The 15,952-nt window shown below is 47.8% G+C and overlaps 1 protein-coding gene across 1 annotated transcript in view; it reads left to right on the top strand.

The window, feature by feature from the left end:
- The first annotated feature begins 2,933 nt into the window (after positions 1–2,933).
- Positions 2,934–15,952, top strand: part of PLXNC1 (plexin C1) — a 151,299-nt gene continuing 138,280 nt past the window's right edge. Inside the window, exon 1 of the mRNA XM_090273873.1 lies at positions 2,934–4,045. Within this exon, the coding sequence (XP_090129999.1) occupies positions 2,987–4,045 (1,059 nt within the window). The 5' untranslated portion in view covers positions 2,934–2,986. The remainder of the gene's footprint in view (positions 4,046–15,952) is intronic.

Raw genomic sequence — 15,952 nt, 5'->3', positions numbered from 1 at the left:
TATCTTTAAGATGTTTCTTTTTCAAAATGAGGCAGCAATGAATTGAGTAGTGATCAAAATGCCACATGACAGAGCATGTTTAATCCAACTAGCTTCCAAGATGGTCTGCTACTGATTGTACCAACTCTACAGGACTTAGAGAAATTACTTGGTTACCAGTGAAGTAAAACTATCTCTGCAATGGAACTGAACTGTTCCTTCTCAGCACGTAACAACACTGCCACAGCCGGTTTATGACGGCAGTGAGGATCAGCATGCTCTTCATCACTCACAGGGAAAATTTCAAAATACTAGCACAGAAGTTCCCTACTATGCCATGAGGGGTTCTATGAGCTTCTGCAGATGTTTTTTAGATACTACCTTTTCCATTTCCAGCAGTGCAAAAATTCTTAAAACATTTCAGGTGGTCAGGGAATGTGGCACAAGGCCCGGTTATTTTGGAGCGGAGGGAGCATCTGACTTGCCTTGCCTAGGAACGGAGTAATATCAAGCCTGTATCTCAGGCCTTTCCCTTTCCTCTTCTACCCTCCTCACTGGCACCCCAACCACCATCCCCACAGCAGAAAGAGCCCCCTTGTATCGCATGGGAAAGCATTTGCTGCTTTCTGGAGGCAAAGACAATGTTATCCAATTTCAAAGGAGGAAATTATGAATGGAAAGATGACCCATCCGCCTTCTGAGTGTGAGAGTCGCTGATGGTATGATGGGATCCTATAACGGCATAGTTAGGGCAGAAACTCATGTTTCTCTTCTGCTTCTTGCTTCAGCTCTCCCTCTTTTCCTTAAGCCTTCCAGAGTTCCTTTTCCTGCCTTATCCTTCAGCACTGGGGAGAACTTGAAGCACTGTTGTAAAAGTTTAAACCTGGAATAGCTGCTCCTTCAGGAGGACCTTCAGGAGGGCTCAGCATCTGTAGGAAGCCCACTCACCCCATCCTGCCTCTCCCCCCAAAAACCAAATTCTATCTAGAGTCAGGGAATGGGGAGGGGAAGGAAGACAGGGGATGCAACCAGTTACCCTGCCTGGGGCCTAGAAATAGCCTGGGAGGGGACAGAGATCATTTTCCAAGGATGCATAGGGGTCTTCAGAATCCCCTGGTGTCCCCCTAGACCAACCTGCCAGACTGGAAGGGTGTGAGAGTGCTATCAGCTGCAGCTCAGGCAGCTGAAAGGCATTTGTGAATCCTCTAGGACTCCCCATTCAGAGAAATCATGTACCTTCACCCAGAAGAGGTAGTCAATTCAGGTGTGCAGTGATTCAGGAATACAGGGTGGGGCAAACGTAGGTTTACAGTTGTGAGTATGTGAAACAGAGTTTATTCTTGTCTTATTATTGTATCATTTTCTATACAAACACCTACTTTTGCCCCATTCTGTATACTGCGCTTCAGAAATTCTTGGGGGTTTGGGGGGTTACCAGCTGCTGTTTTCCCCCTGTGGGAGCTGGTGAGACCTCAGAGGGTCCAAAGGAAAGAAATGGGAAAGGATGAGACAGGGGAGCAGGTGTCTAGGGAAATAAGGATACCTGGTCTAGGATTAGAAAGCTGGGCATTTAACTTGCAGAACTTTTCAGTCACGCCTGCCAAAAATAATCTCTGGATATTATTGTAATGGCCACAGGTGGCACTTGGCTGGAGCAGAAAGTATAAGTGGTCCTGGAGCTAGATACGGATTTGAAATCTCCACTCTGCTGTTTACCAAGCAGTAAGACCCCCGCAAGTTCTGTAAGCTCTCCGTGATCATTCTCACTACTCAATGAGGATAATAGTCACTAATTAATAGGGTTGTTATGGGTATTAAATGAGTCTTAACCTATGTAGTAAATTTCGAACAGCACTCAATACATAGTAAGTGTTCAATAAATGTTAGGCATGCTCATTAAGGTCTGATGGTGAGTAGAACTTTCAGAGTGCTAGGTTTGAAAGCCTGGGACTCCGTTGCCAAGGGAGATTAGAAACCCCTTTCACATATGGGAGCTCCAGCAGCGAGGATTGTCCAGAACCAGAGTCTTGGCGCCTGCCTTTCCCCCATCTCGCTCTTCTGACCAGAGAAATCCACCCCCAGTGACAGGGGCGCCTTGGTCCCCTGAGCCGCTGGCTTGTCCACGTCTCCCGCGCGCATCCCCGGGGCCTCCCTCCCGCTGCTCCACACCGGTCAGTCGTCCTCGCTGCCTCCCCGGGTCCCCAGCTCCGGGCCTCAGCGGCAAGCCCCTGGCGCCCGAGTCCTCGCTCCTTGTGCCATGCGTATCCCATCCTGCCCGCTGCTCTCGTAAACAAAACGCAAACGTTGGAGCAGCCCCGCGGGCGGACGCGAGCAGCAGCCCGCTCCGTGCACCGTTAGGGCGCCCTGGGACCCCCGGGCGAGCCAAGGGGCGAGGGTGGCGGCCTTGTGGCAGTGCCAGGCGGCTCAGCTTTGTTTTGAATAGATGAAAGAGGCCACCTACATAGTAACCCAAATTAGGAGCCCTCCCTCCTCCCTATCTCACCGAATCAGGAGGGGAGGGGAGATGGGCGTGGAGGTAGGGCGGGCAAGCTGGAGGCGGAGGAGGAAGAAGATGAGGAAGGGGGCCAGTTGCATCCCACTTTCACAATGGGAAAGTGAAACGCACAAGCGCACCCAACCTCTCCAGCCCTCCCGCCTGCCTCGCTCTCCCCCCGCCCCCTCCGCGCCTCCCCGCGAGCGCCAGCACTGCACAGAGGAACTCTCCGAGAAGGAGGGCGAAGAGGAAGCGGCGCCGGAGCGCGCAGGGCTTGCCACCGCCGCCGCCACCGTCACTGCCGCCGCCGCCGCCGCTGCACAGGCTGCCGGAGCGAGCCCGCCGCGCGCCGCCCTCCCTGCTCTCCTTCCCAGGCGAGCAGCGGGGATGGGGCGGCCGCGGGAGCCCGAGCGCGCGCAGGAGCCGCCGCCGCCCGCATCTCTGTCGCCGCGCGCCTGAGCCACAGTCTTCACCTCGCGCCCTGCCCGGGGGCAACCCCCCACCCCCATCCCCATGGAGGTCTCCCGAAGGAAGGCACTGCCGCGCCTCCCGCGCCCCGCCGCGCCGCTGCGCCTGCTAGCCTATCTGCTGGCTCTGGCAGCTCCTGGCCAGGGCGCGGACGAGCCCGTGTGGCGGTCCGAGCAAGCCATCGGAGCCATCGCGGTGAGCCGGGAGGACGGAGTGTTCGTGGCGAGCGGCAGCTGCCTGGACCAGTTGGACTACAGCCTGGAGCACAGGCTCTCACGCCTGTACCGGGACCAAGCGGGCAACTGCACGGAGCCCGTCTCGCTGGCGCCCCCCGCGCGGCCCCGGCCCGGGAGCAGCTTCAGCAAGCTGCTGCTGCCCTACCGCGAGGGGGCGACCGGCCTCGGGGGGCTGCTGCTCACCGGCTGGACCTTCGACCGAGGTGCCTGCGAGGTGCGGCCCCTGGGGAACCTGAGCCTCAGCTCGCTCCGCAATGGCACCGAGGTGGTGTCCTGTCACCCGCAGGGCTCGACGGCCGGAGTGGTGTACCGCCAGGAGAACGGTTGGTACCTGGCGGTGGCCGCCACCTATGTGCTCCCAGAGACCGAGGCGGCGAGCCGCTGCAACCCGGCAGCGTCTGACCGCGACACTGCCATCGCGATCAAGGACACGGAGGGGCGCAGCCTGGCCACGGAGGAGCTGGGCCGCCTCAACCTGCGCGGAGGGGGCGCAGGTAGCCTGCACTTCGTGGACGCCTTTCTCTGGAACGCCAGCGTCTACTTCGCCTACTATCCCTACAACTACACGAGCGGCGATGCCACGGGCTGGCCCAGCATGGCGCGAATCGCGCAGAGCATCGTGGTGCAGTTCCAGGGCCAGGCGGCCCTCGACTGCGGCCACGGGCACCCCAGCGGCCGCCGCCTCCTCCTCTCCTCCAGCCTGGTGGAGGCCCTGGACGTCTGGGCGGGCGTGTTCAGCGCGGCCACCGGGGAGGGCCAGGAGAAGCGCTCCCCCGCCACCACGGCACTCTGCCTCTTCAGGATGAGTGAGATCCAGGCGCGCGCCAAGAGCTGCAAGTGGGACTTCGAGCCCACCGAGCACGACTGCGTAAGTCCTGCTCCCGGACACTGCCGGGAGCGCTCCCACCGGGGAGCCGCTGCCAAGGCAGAGCGGAAGGGAGGTCGGGTTGGCATTACCAGGTCCGGGGTTCACAGCTCCGTGGCCGCCCGACGGCCGTTCTAACAGGTCTAGGAGACCTCTGAGACTCCAAAGCAGGGCCAGAGGTCCCCAAACGCAGTGTAAAAAGGGAGGTGGAGAGGGCAGGAGTTAGGCTCAAAACTCTAGTGACTGCATCCCAGTGCTATCATTCTCTGACCAGACCTAGACGCTTGTTTGGGGCCGAACCTCCCCACGCAGCCCACCCTTCCCTTCCCTAATCGCTAACCCAGGGGTGTGGTTTTAGCAGGCATGTGGCTTTGACCCCTTTCCTCTACATGGTTACCAAACAGTGCCCTCAGCCGAGAAGTCACTGAACCTAAACGGCTTGCTGCCACACCCCAGGCTTTGTGTCCCCCACCACGTAACCCGTGTCATGTGGTCTGAAGAGTTGGTAGCCTGCTGAACACACACGGGGCAGATCTAACCTGGAAAAGAGACTCATGTTTGGCGAACAGATCCCTGGGCGCGACTGGGTGCAAGGGGGCGGGGCTGTGGTTCTGCTGAAGGTGTGCTTTGGTTGCCAGGTGGACGGAGAGGCTGGGAAGGCAGAGGAGGCTTTGTGGGCAAAAGCCTCACTCTGGAAGGGAGAGCAAGAGGAAGTGTGGGGGTGCTACAGGCAGTTTCTGTGCTCCAGGTTGCCTCACTAAATCGTGGGGCTCCGAGGCACCACCCTTCTGTTGTGCCCAACCAGGCAAACAGCACAGGCTTCTCTTGGGGTTCCCAGGGCAGCCACAGCGAGACTCTTGATTTTGACATTTCTTTGACTGGAAAATAAAGCAGCGGTTCAAGAGGGTCCAGTTGATGGGGATTATGGAGCCATTGTGCACTTCTCAGAGGCCGTTTTCCTTCCAAGGCTGCTGGCACATCAACTCCACATATGGCTCCTGAGAGGGCAGCCTGCTGAGAGCCTCCTTTATAACTGGACAGAAATCAAAGAGCAGAAATTAATGGCTACAGGTGTTGCCATTGTTTTTGGTATAAAATGCGTCAGAGAGGCAGGGAGAGATCTCCACTTGGAAAATGTGTTGGCATAATTGTTGTGTTAGCATGCAGGGGAGCATTGGCTCTGAGGTATATTAATATGTGTGTAAAAGACACTCCCACGCCCACCCACCCCTTCCTCTGCAAAGCGCATCTTACCAAATATTAGCCCTATTATTCAGGGAGGAAAAAAACTGAGATCCTTTGCAGGGCTCCTTAGAATGGTCATTTGCTTCTTCCTCCTTGCCTTTCAATTGTGTGCTGAGATACACACATAATGCCCTCATTGTGGTATACTGGTATAATTGTTTTAACCATAAATGACACATAATGTACCGTAAAGGACTTCATCTTGCTATACACATGTAATTTAATATTTAGTATTTGTCTTTATTAGATCTTTATAATCTAATAGTTCAAGTTGGGCAAAAACTAAAAGAACTGAAAATACCCCCAAATATTACTTTGTGTCGAGCTTTAGGCATAGTTGGTCTCTGGGGTTAACGACAAGACAGCTCAGAGGTCCTCAGCAGATAATAACTGGAAGTCCAAGCTTTGCCATCTGACAGCTGCGTAGATGTCTGGAGCCAAAACATTTCTCTTGACTGCCTCTCTCTACCCATTGGGTCCTGGAGGACTTAGTTCCCTTCCAAACCCAGCAGGCATCTTGAATGTACTCAGAAGCCACATTTTGGCTCCATCAGGTGTTCCTACTTGTGCTGGGATGAGGAGAGGAAGGGGCAGGCAGAGAGCTGTTCATCATCTTCAGGGGAGCTTCTGGGAGAGGGCTGCCCCTTGGAAATCAAGCAAGGGATAAACACATGCTGCCAAAAATCTGAAATTGGAAAAAATAATTAAAAGAGCATCTCTTGCTGCTATTATTTACTGAGAACTCCCAGTGTGCTCAGAGCTATGTATTCGGAAAGACAGGGTCTCTACCCCCTGAGCCTGTCATCCAAGTTAAATAATATACTCTGGTTCAAACAATAGCATGTCACGGCTGCACAGGTGGGAGCCTTGAGTTTTGCTTTTTTTTTTTTTTTCTTCCCTCATTTAAGTAAATTTCTTGCTGCTAGTATGCACTAAAAAGCCTTAATAGAATTGAATTTCAAGAGGGGTTTAGTGAAAAAAAAAAAACAAGTAGTAGTTTTGATGAAAAAGCTGACAATTTTCTACCCTATTAAATAGGCAGATAAGATACTTCATTCAACAAACATTTGTTATCAACTGATATCTGCTAGAGCAAGCGACACTCTGTGCTGGATGCCACTGAAAGGACAATGGCAGGCTGCAACCCCATTTAATGGGGTCATGGGGTCGGTGTGCCTCCGCTTGTCACTCAGAACAATGATGTCATTTGAATAGCATTTGTTCTGCGTTTTCAGGTTTGAATGTGTTTTGGAAAAGGCATGCTGAATTATAGGTGCCTACAATAAGAGACAGGCTTGCAACACTCTAGAGGAGCCTCATAGATTCCAAAAGCAGTTCCTTCAGAACAGTCATTTGAACAGGAAGCCACAGGCAGCGAGGCACAAGTGGCTAGATTTGCTTGCCTTCTCCCTCTGCTACTAGATGGCTCTCTCTGATTTTCCATTTTCAATCAGCCATAGGTAGCAAAGTGACAGGAGTGACTGGGTTATGTTTTCCTCTCATTTCTTGTTTCTCTTCTTATCCTATATGGCCGGTGGTCTTCCCCTTCGGCTTCTCCTGCTAAGGATTCATTTGTGCAATGCTTGTGCAACAATAATGTACTACTCAGCTTTTTACACACCGGGCATTACTTTTTCTGCCTTGCCACCAATTTTGAACCCCCTTTCACAACTCTAACAGGTTAGCTTCAGCCTGTGAACATGCCAAGGCAGCTGATTTCTGTAGACCTTAATAAATGATAACAGTCCCATAACAATAATAATCTAATAATCCTAAGAAATATGTGCACAGCACTTTGCCATATATTATTTCTCTTGAGCTCCTCATCAAGTCTAAGGCTGAGTCTGTGAGAATTCCCATTTGCCTGAAGAGGAAGCTGAGAAGAGAACAGCAGGTGTCGAGGCCCTCCAGTCCAAGCCCAGCTCTTGCAATGTCTACTCTGGTGCTTCTCAAATTTCCCCTTGAAAGTCCCCTTATTGAAAAGGCAGCAGCCAACCTCCCCTAAAATATGGGGTAGAAGTTGGAGGGTGCTCCTTGAAATGTGTTTTAAAAGTTCATGTGATTTTTTTTTCATTCTATTTCATAATGTATCTGTTTGTTTAGGTTAATATAAGAAATGAATGATTTAAATTATGTACAAGTTAATTAATTTAACTTTATCCCTCTCTGAACTCCAGCTACTCCTGGCACACCAATGCCTTTGTAGAAAGTGTTCGTACCCGAGTTTTGAATTCTGACTGTTCTAGATTTGTTTGGCTGCCATAGTTGGGTTCTGAGTTTGTTTGTGGTTTAAATACGGTGGCCACCCCCTCTGTAGACACTGAGAAGGTATGTTTTCTTATCCTACTGGCCAACAGTACTGACTCTTCTAGTTCATTCTACCCCTTGTGGGGAGACATAACCCCTTCTTCCACACTCACATAATTCCAAAGCCTGATGTGATTTAACTGTCATGCAGACAACCACAGAATGCTCACATGCTCTCCAACAGACAGCAACCCAAGACACTTCTGACCACTGCATGCAGAAGTGATGTCTCAGGGCCCCTTGGCAGTGTAGCCTTCTTGACCTCAAAATCCACAGTCTTCCTGTCATGTTTATTTCTCCTTTAGTTTCCGTTATGATCCTGTCTGGTCACTGCAATCTATAGACTAGATGGTGACTTTTATCCTCATATATACATCTGATGTGTAAGGGTGGATTTAAAAAGCCCGAAACCCACATAGAGGGGGAAAAGCAATCATAGCTACTATCTACTGGCTAGCTGTCATGGCCAGGCCTCATGTTAAGTGCTTTGCATGCCTAATTTTTGCTTGATTCTCACAGTCACCAATGGGGCAAGGACCGGAGTTATTATGATGATTTTGTAGATGAGAAAGGTGAGGTCTGGAGAGGGTTAATAGGTTCCACAGCTGGTGAACAGCACAGGTTTTTAGACTCTGGGTGGTGTGGCCGAAGGACCTGAGCTCTTAACCCCCATCATGGATAGTCCAGCACTATGGATATTGGGTTCTGGTGTCGATTCTGTCCTGTATGGTTAAGATCAACTGTTTGCAAACATAAGATAGAACAGAGAATCCTTGACTGTGAAGTGAGTTCCTGGTTCTGCGTATTTGACCACTTGAAGTTCCTACTCGGGGAGTGTTGTAGTTCCTAAGCTTTCAGCTTCTAAATACTTTTGGCATCTGTTGTATTCAGGTTTACATTGGGTTGGCCAAAAAGCCCATTACTTCTCTTCCATAAAATAAAAGGCACATTTTTTTTTTTATTTTCACCAATAACGTTATTGATTTGGCTATTTTGAGTATGTTGTCTATCTCCTGCTATTGGCTTCTAGTGGGTAAAGGCCAGGGGTGCTGCTAAACATCTTCCAATGCATAAGACAGCTCCCAGCGAAGGATTATTTGGCTACAGTGTCAATAGTACCAAGAAACTTAGCAAACTTTGACACATTTGATCAGTTACAGCACCTTCTCCATACAATGCACAAATCTTTTTTTTTTTTGCATTTCAGTTGCATTTTTATCTTTCTTGAAATAATAAAGCTATCACTGAAAATGTTATGTATCACTTCCATCTTCAATATGAAAATAGCTACACAAAAGTTCACCAAACATTGTTTTTTAAAATGCACGCTGATATGACAGCTGTCACAATGCAATCTAACAACATTGTTTCAAATGGAGTGGAAGACAGCTAAGCACTACTAGGGCCATTGTATGGAAAAAGCGTAACAGACTTTTTTAGCCAACCCATAAATGACCTGAGAGAGACCTACAGAGAGCCTCAAAGGATTGCTTCCAGATTTTGTTCAACACAACCTAGCTCATAAACTAAATCCAGAGGTCTCAGCCTAAGTTTGGATTACAAGTACTCTTTTCTCTATTAGAAGCCACAATTAAAATGTAATCCCCAGTGTACCTAGCACGTATTTCCTGGTATATAGTTGGAGCTTGAGAAATATTTGTTGAATTATTAAACAAAGGGTTTTGGAGGATCATGTTGGAAATGATTTCTGTACTCAGCGGCGACACTTCTCCGGGTCTGACCACCTCATTCTCCTTAACCATGTGTTTTCTTTTTTTCCTTCTTTTTTTAATTTAATTTTTATTTTTTCATTGTTGTTCTGTTACAGTTGTCCCATCTTTCCTCCATTGCTCTCCCCTGTCCCGCCCACCCCCCTACTCCCACAGTCAATCCCTGCACCATTGTCCATGTCCATGGGTCATTTATACTAGTTCCTTGACCTGCCCCTTCCCCTTCTTTCCCCCTTTCTCCTAGTGTCTGATGCATTAGGCCTCTTTTTCCCAGTTCCAGGCTTTTTGATGTTCTCCACTCTGGTTCTTCCCAGAAATCCCCATTCATTGGCATAGCCAGGCTTCTGGTCTTGCCAATCTCGGGGTTAACTTTGACTGTGGAAACCCAGCATGGTTGGAACTTCTATGGTAAAATTTAATAATGTGCATGATCATGCCTTTCAGTAACAAGAGGAAAGAGCTTTATGCTGTGGGGCAGTGATTCTCAGAGTGCAGTGTCTGCACCAGCAGCATCAGCATCACCTGGGAACTTGCTAGAAATGCAAATTCCTGAACCTTACTGAATCAGAAACTCTGAGTATGGGCTGACTATCTGTCTTTTAAGAAGCCCTCCAGGTTATTTTAACATACACTCAGGTTTTAGAACCACTGCTGTAAGGTAACACAATTTGGGGAGTGGCGACAAAGGAAACTTTACTCAGGGCAAACAGCTCAATTGTGATATAGCACAGCTATGAAAAAGCAAGGCTGTTAGGAGGGCCTGGGGTGAGGCCCCTGTCTGACCAGACATCTGTGCTCCAGGGAGACACCTTCGGTGTTTCAGCTCCAGCCATGAAAACACAGTCTTCAATCTTTGGTGGAAATGGAAAGTGTACTCCCAGAGCCACAGGCGAGCTGACTTACAAACAGAAGTTCCACCTCTTGTACCTGCTTGATCTGTCCTTATGCTAATGAGGACTCCAAACCCTTCCAGTTCAACTGGTCTAAAAGACACTGTCTTGATTGGTCAGAATGGAGCTGCACTGATGGGTCAGTGAAGAAGCTGATGGGGATATAGCTGTGCGGCTCAGACTGGATGGGAGAGCCTTGGTCCTGTTGGTAGACACAGGACTCCAGGATCTTCTTTATAAGGACTGGCTCAGATGGCAGAAACAGTGCAGGCAGGCAGCTCCGTGCAGCCTTCTCCCTGAAGTACAGTTTATGTTAGAGGCCCCTGTGAAGAAATGGCTGCTGGCCTCTGTTTTGAAAATTTGAGGCCACTTATGCCACCGAGAACCATTCTTAATACGTATCTTTTTTTTTTTTTCTTCAGGGTCCACAACTACCTTATAGGTCTAATCCTCTTCTAATTACTCAAAGGGAATACCTAGAAAACTTTCCAGAGCTTTTCCATTTTTTGAGCTTGTAGTCTGAGTCTCAAGAACCTGCAGCTCATCGTTTAATTAGCTCTTTAATTCTTGCATACAACGTCTATTTGCATTTCATTCCAGGATGTGGGGGACACTTCTAGAGTCTTTCACTCTGCTATACATCAGAGCCTGTTCCACACACTAAGATTCTCTCTGAGGATCTACACTTTGCAGTATTAGTTCTAATACCAGTTTCTATGTTAGTGAGGCCCAGTTGGTTGTATGAAGAAAGATCTACTTAAGCAAGCTCAGGTAAAGGGGTCGGGGACTTATGGGCAAAAAAAGCATGGAGTTATATGGAAATCTAGGAATAGAAGCAGTACTGTGTGGTGGTTACAAGCACGGACTCTGGATCCAGGTTAGCTAGGACCAAAGCTGCCACTTACCAGTTCTGTGACTTGGGGCAAATTATTTAACCTTTCTGTGCTTTGGTTTCTTCACTATAGATAGGCATCCTATTTGTTTCATAGGCTTATTGTCTGGAATAATGAGTTAATATGTCTAGAATGAACACTACTTGACCCAACGTAAATGTTGTGTATGTATTTACTATCATCACCATTTTGATTATTAATAGTAATAGGATGGGGCTCCTTGAGATGAAATGGGGAGGAGGTTCTGGACTCAAGGCAGCTTGAAGGAGCTTAGCAACAGCAAGTGATGGATGCTCATTCTAAGGTTTCACTGTCAACATGATTAGCATGGCTGCTTCCCTCAGTCCTGCTACCAAACGGCCTCTGCTTCTTCAAAGGTCTGCCCCTCAACCCTTCCACCTGAATGACCGTGCCTCAGCCTACCTTGATCCTCACTCTACTTCTCCATAGCATTTATTTTTAAAGTATATTTTATTGATTATGTTGTTACAATAGTCCCAATTTTTTCTTCCCTTTGCTTCCCTCTGCCCAGTACCCCCTTCCCTCCAGCAATCCCACCCCCCTTAGTTCATGTCCATGGGTCATGCATATAAGTTCTTTGGCTTCACCCTTTCCTATATTATTCTTAACTTTTTCCTGTCTATTTTGTACCAATCAATCATGCTTCTTAGTCCCTGCACCATTTCCCCATTTCTCCCCCTTCCCCCTCCCAGATGATAATCCTCCAAATGATCCCCACACCTATGATTCTATTCGTATTCTGGTTTGCTTAGTTGTTTTTTTTTTTTTTTTTTTTTTTTTAGATTCAGTTGTTGATAGTTATGAGTTTGTTGTCATTTTAATGTTCATAATTTTGATCTTTTTCTTAAGTAAGTCCCTTTGACATTTCATATAATAATGGCTTGGTGATGATGAACTCCTTTAGCTTGACCTTGTCTGGGAAACACTTCATCTGCCCTTTCATTCTAAATGATAGCTTTGTGGGATAGAGTAATCTTGGTTTTAAGTCCTTGCTTTTTATCACTTGAATACTTCTTGCCAGTCCCTTCTTGCCTGCAAAGTTCCTTTTGAGAAATAAGCTGATAGTGTTATAGGCACCCCTTTGTAGGAAACTCTCTGCTTTGATCTTGTTGCTTTTAAGATTCTCTCTTTATCTTTCATCTTTGGCATTTTAATTATGATGTGTCTTGGTGTGGTCCTCCTTGGGTCTAGCTTGTTTGGGACTCTCTGTGCTTCCTGAACTTCTATGTCTATTTCCTTCGCCAAATTTGGAGAGTTTTCCTTCATTATTTTTTCACATAAGTTTTCAATTTCTTGCTTTTCCTCTTGTCCTTCTGGTACCCCTATGGTTTGGATGTTGGCATGTTTAAAGTTGTCTGAGAGGTTCTGAAGCCTCTTCTCATTTTTCTTCAATTCTTATTTCCTCATTCTATACTGGTTGACTGTTTTTTTCTTCCTTATTTTCCAAATAATTGATTTGAACCCCGGTTTCCTTCACTTCACCATTGGTTTTGTGTGGATTTTCCTTTGTTTCATTTAGCGTAGCCTTCACTTCTTCCCTTATGCATTTGCCATACTTAAGCATATCTGTCAAGCCTGTGAGCATCTTTATCACCAGTATTTTGAATTCTGCATCTGTTAGGGTGGCTATCTCCTCATTTGTTAGGTTGGCTATCTCCTTGTCACTTAGTTCTCCCACTGGAACCTTGATCCATTCCCTTTTTTGGGCCATACTTCTCTTTCTCCTCATCTTGACAGGATCCTGTGTTTGTTTGCCTCCGTGTCTTAGGTAGAGTTGTCGCTTCTGTTACGTTTAAGGGGAGGAGCCTTAGGGATTGGTCAGTACAGGGCGACACGTTGTGGCGCTATATGTGAGGGAGGGGTCTGAGAAGGAACAATGCTGCTTACTCAGCACTTGCCCCTGTTCCAGGCACTTCTTCCACTTCCATATGGGACTGGCACCTCTCTAGCTGCTGCCCTGACTGTTGTTCCCAGAGTGGGTGGGTCTGCAGACGTTCTAGGACTGTGGGGGCCCTTTAAACAAGCAGACTCTGCTGAGAGATGAGCAGTTTCTTCCTCCGCCCCAACCCCCACTGGTTTGAACAGTCAGAGCAATGAGGCTTTATTTTCCCTGGCTCTGGGACCATGAGCTGCGCGGTCTGGTCTGGTGCTGGGAGAGCTCCCCAGGTGTCCCTCCCCACTTTTTAAAATGTGTGACTGTGCTTTCCACCAGCCTTCTGCTGCCACTGCTGCTGCTGCCACCACACCACGTCCTCTCCACCCAGGCTCCGCCCCTCCTACCTGTCTGGATGAGCACTTCTTCTTTATATCTTTGTTTGTTGGACTTCCATGCAGCTGGATTTTCTGGAACTTCTGGTTGTCTCTAGTTTTGAGGTAGTTGTGTTCCTTCTTAGTTGCAGAGGGAGACACAGCGTGTCTGTCTAGGTCTCCATCATGGCTGGAAGTCCCATAGCACTTACCCTTCTACTTTGGCTACCCACTGGCAACAACTTTCTATATCAATTATTTCAACTCAACAGGAAAGAAAATTGTGTCCAACTCACCTCTTGGCACCAGATTAGAGCCCTAGTGCAGAGTAGTGATTTGTTGTCCTTGGTGCAGATACTGACCACTGGTCCAATCAGAAGAAGGGGGGTCAAGCATGTGCTGCCCCAGTAGGTACAGTGGGAAGATTCCCTTAGGATGGAATGATGGAAGAGCTACACTGCGACCACCATGTTGACCACCGTAGCATGGTACCATCTCTACCTCCCTTCAAGCTTCTTTATGACCTCGCCTTCCCTGAATACATGGTGTTACACAGATGATGAAGACTGAGGCCTGCTGTGAGAATCCCAAAGTCTGCTGGGGAACAGTTTGTAGTCATCATGTGTCTAACCTGTCTGTGGGATCGGGGACATGGGTAGTGGCAAGATTTTTTTTTTTAATCAAAACATGTGCTCATAGTTTTTGTAAGTTTAGTTTTCTATCTTGATGAAAATGCTAATTTTTATACCATGACAAAATCAAATAGTTTTATATTATTAAATTTTTTATACTGTCAGAAGTTGTGACCTATGTTTCACAGTTTCTATAGTTGATTTTAGTATCAGTTTGACTGTCTACTCAATAGTTATACATAGTGTTCTCCTTGGAGAGGTTATGATAGGGATTTGACCCCAACAATCCTTGCCCCACTGCCAGGCCAGTGCTTAGGCAGAGGTCAGCATCTTTTTCTGTAAAGCTCAGATCATCAATATTTTAGGCTTTGTAGGCCACATGTGGTATCTGTTACAATGACTCTGCCACTGTAGTGTGGGAGCAACCGTGGGTAAGGTTCCAGTAAAACTTTAGACACTGAAATCTGAATTTCACTTAATTTTCACTTGTGAAATATTCTCCCTTTGATTTTTTTCAAAAATTTAAAAATCTAAAATTCTTACCTTGTGGCTGGCAATTTGGAGAAAAACAGGTGTGTCAGATTTGGCCCACAAGTGGTACTTTGCCACCCCCGCTGTTTTACGTCGTGTGAACAAAACACACCTTTACAGTGCATGAGATGTAAGGAAAAAAATGCCATGGAAGCTGCAAGAAGGAGCATCAGACTCAGCCTGGGAGGATCTAGGAGGCTTCAGAGGGGTGATGCCGAGCCGTGTCTTCAAGCAAATGGAAAAGGCAGGGAAGGGAGCTTAGAGACAGGGAACAGCTTGTGCACAAGTGGAGGTTGAATAAGCCTGTGAACTGCAGGTAGCTCGCCGAGCTGGGGAATGTCCAGAAAGGACTGTGCAGGTCCAGATGGCAAAGGGCTTAATGAGACAAGCAAAGGTGGTTGGATTTTATCCTAATGGTCAGTGATTTTCAGGCTTTCCAAACCTGGCCTTTAAAATAAATCTTTACCAGAAACTCGATAAGAGAAAAAGGTTAGTAACTCATCACTGACCTGCTGCTCTGGGTGAGACCGTGGCCACCCAGCTGGGACACGGGGTGAACAGGGGTTGAGAGGTTCCCACCCCACCCGTGCCTGTCCTGGGGACACCGCAAAGGGACTTCAGGGCTGTGCTAAGCAGGGTGTAAAAGAACGGCTGTGGCTGATAAAGCACACTGGCAGGGCTGTAAGTAGACATGATCTGATCGTGTCCTAGGAAGATTACTCAGAAGACAGAGTGCACAAGGCAAGATTGCAGGCGAAACAACTGAGTAGAAGGGCAACCATCATTTCAAACAAATAATTTTCTGGAATTCCAATTATGTGCCAAGCACTGGGCAAAAATATTTCTCTCAGTGGTAAAGAGAGTAGACAATAAACACGTAGCAAATAAATAAAAGAGTTATTTTTATATGGAAGTGATAGCTAGCACTTAGAGAGCACTTACTGTGTACCAAGTGTAGTACTTCACCAATATTAACTTGTTTAATCCTTACCACAACTTTATGAGTTGGGTAATATTGTTACTTCCATTTTACAGATGAGGAAACTGAGGCACAGGCTGAGATTGAGGCTATGAAGGAACTAAACAGGTGCTGGGGAAAGTTTCCTTGATGGAGGCTGAGTGTTGACACCAGGAATATGAGAATGGATAGTTATGGATGTTTCCGGAGCCAGGAAGTGAGCACTCCTAGCAGACAGGAGAGCAAGTCCTAGGGCTGAAAGGAGGGAATGACTTGGCCAGTTTGAAGAACAAAAGGTTAGTGTGCTTGAATATAGGGAGACAGGGAGGGGAGAGTGTTAGGGGAGGAAGCCCCATCCTCTATGCCTTGCACGCTGCTGGAAGGAGGTTTTTTTTTTTCCCTCAAAGTATAGAAGAGCCTTTGAAGATAAGTGAAATGAGTGAATTGGAATTCCCA

Source organism: Furipterus horrens, unplaced genomic scaffold (assembly GCF_987537825.1).
Source record: "Furipterus horrens unplaced genomic scaffold, mFurHor1.1.pri manual_scaffold_4, whole genome shotgun sequence".
NCBI lineage: Eukaryota > Metazoa > Chordata > Mammalia > Chiroptera > Furipteridae > Furipterus > Furipterus horrens.
This window is presented reverse-complemented; position numbering and strand designations above follow the sequence as displayed.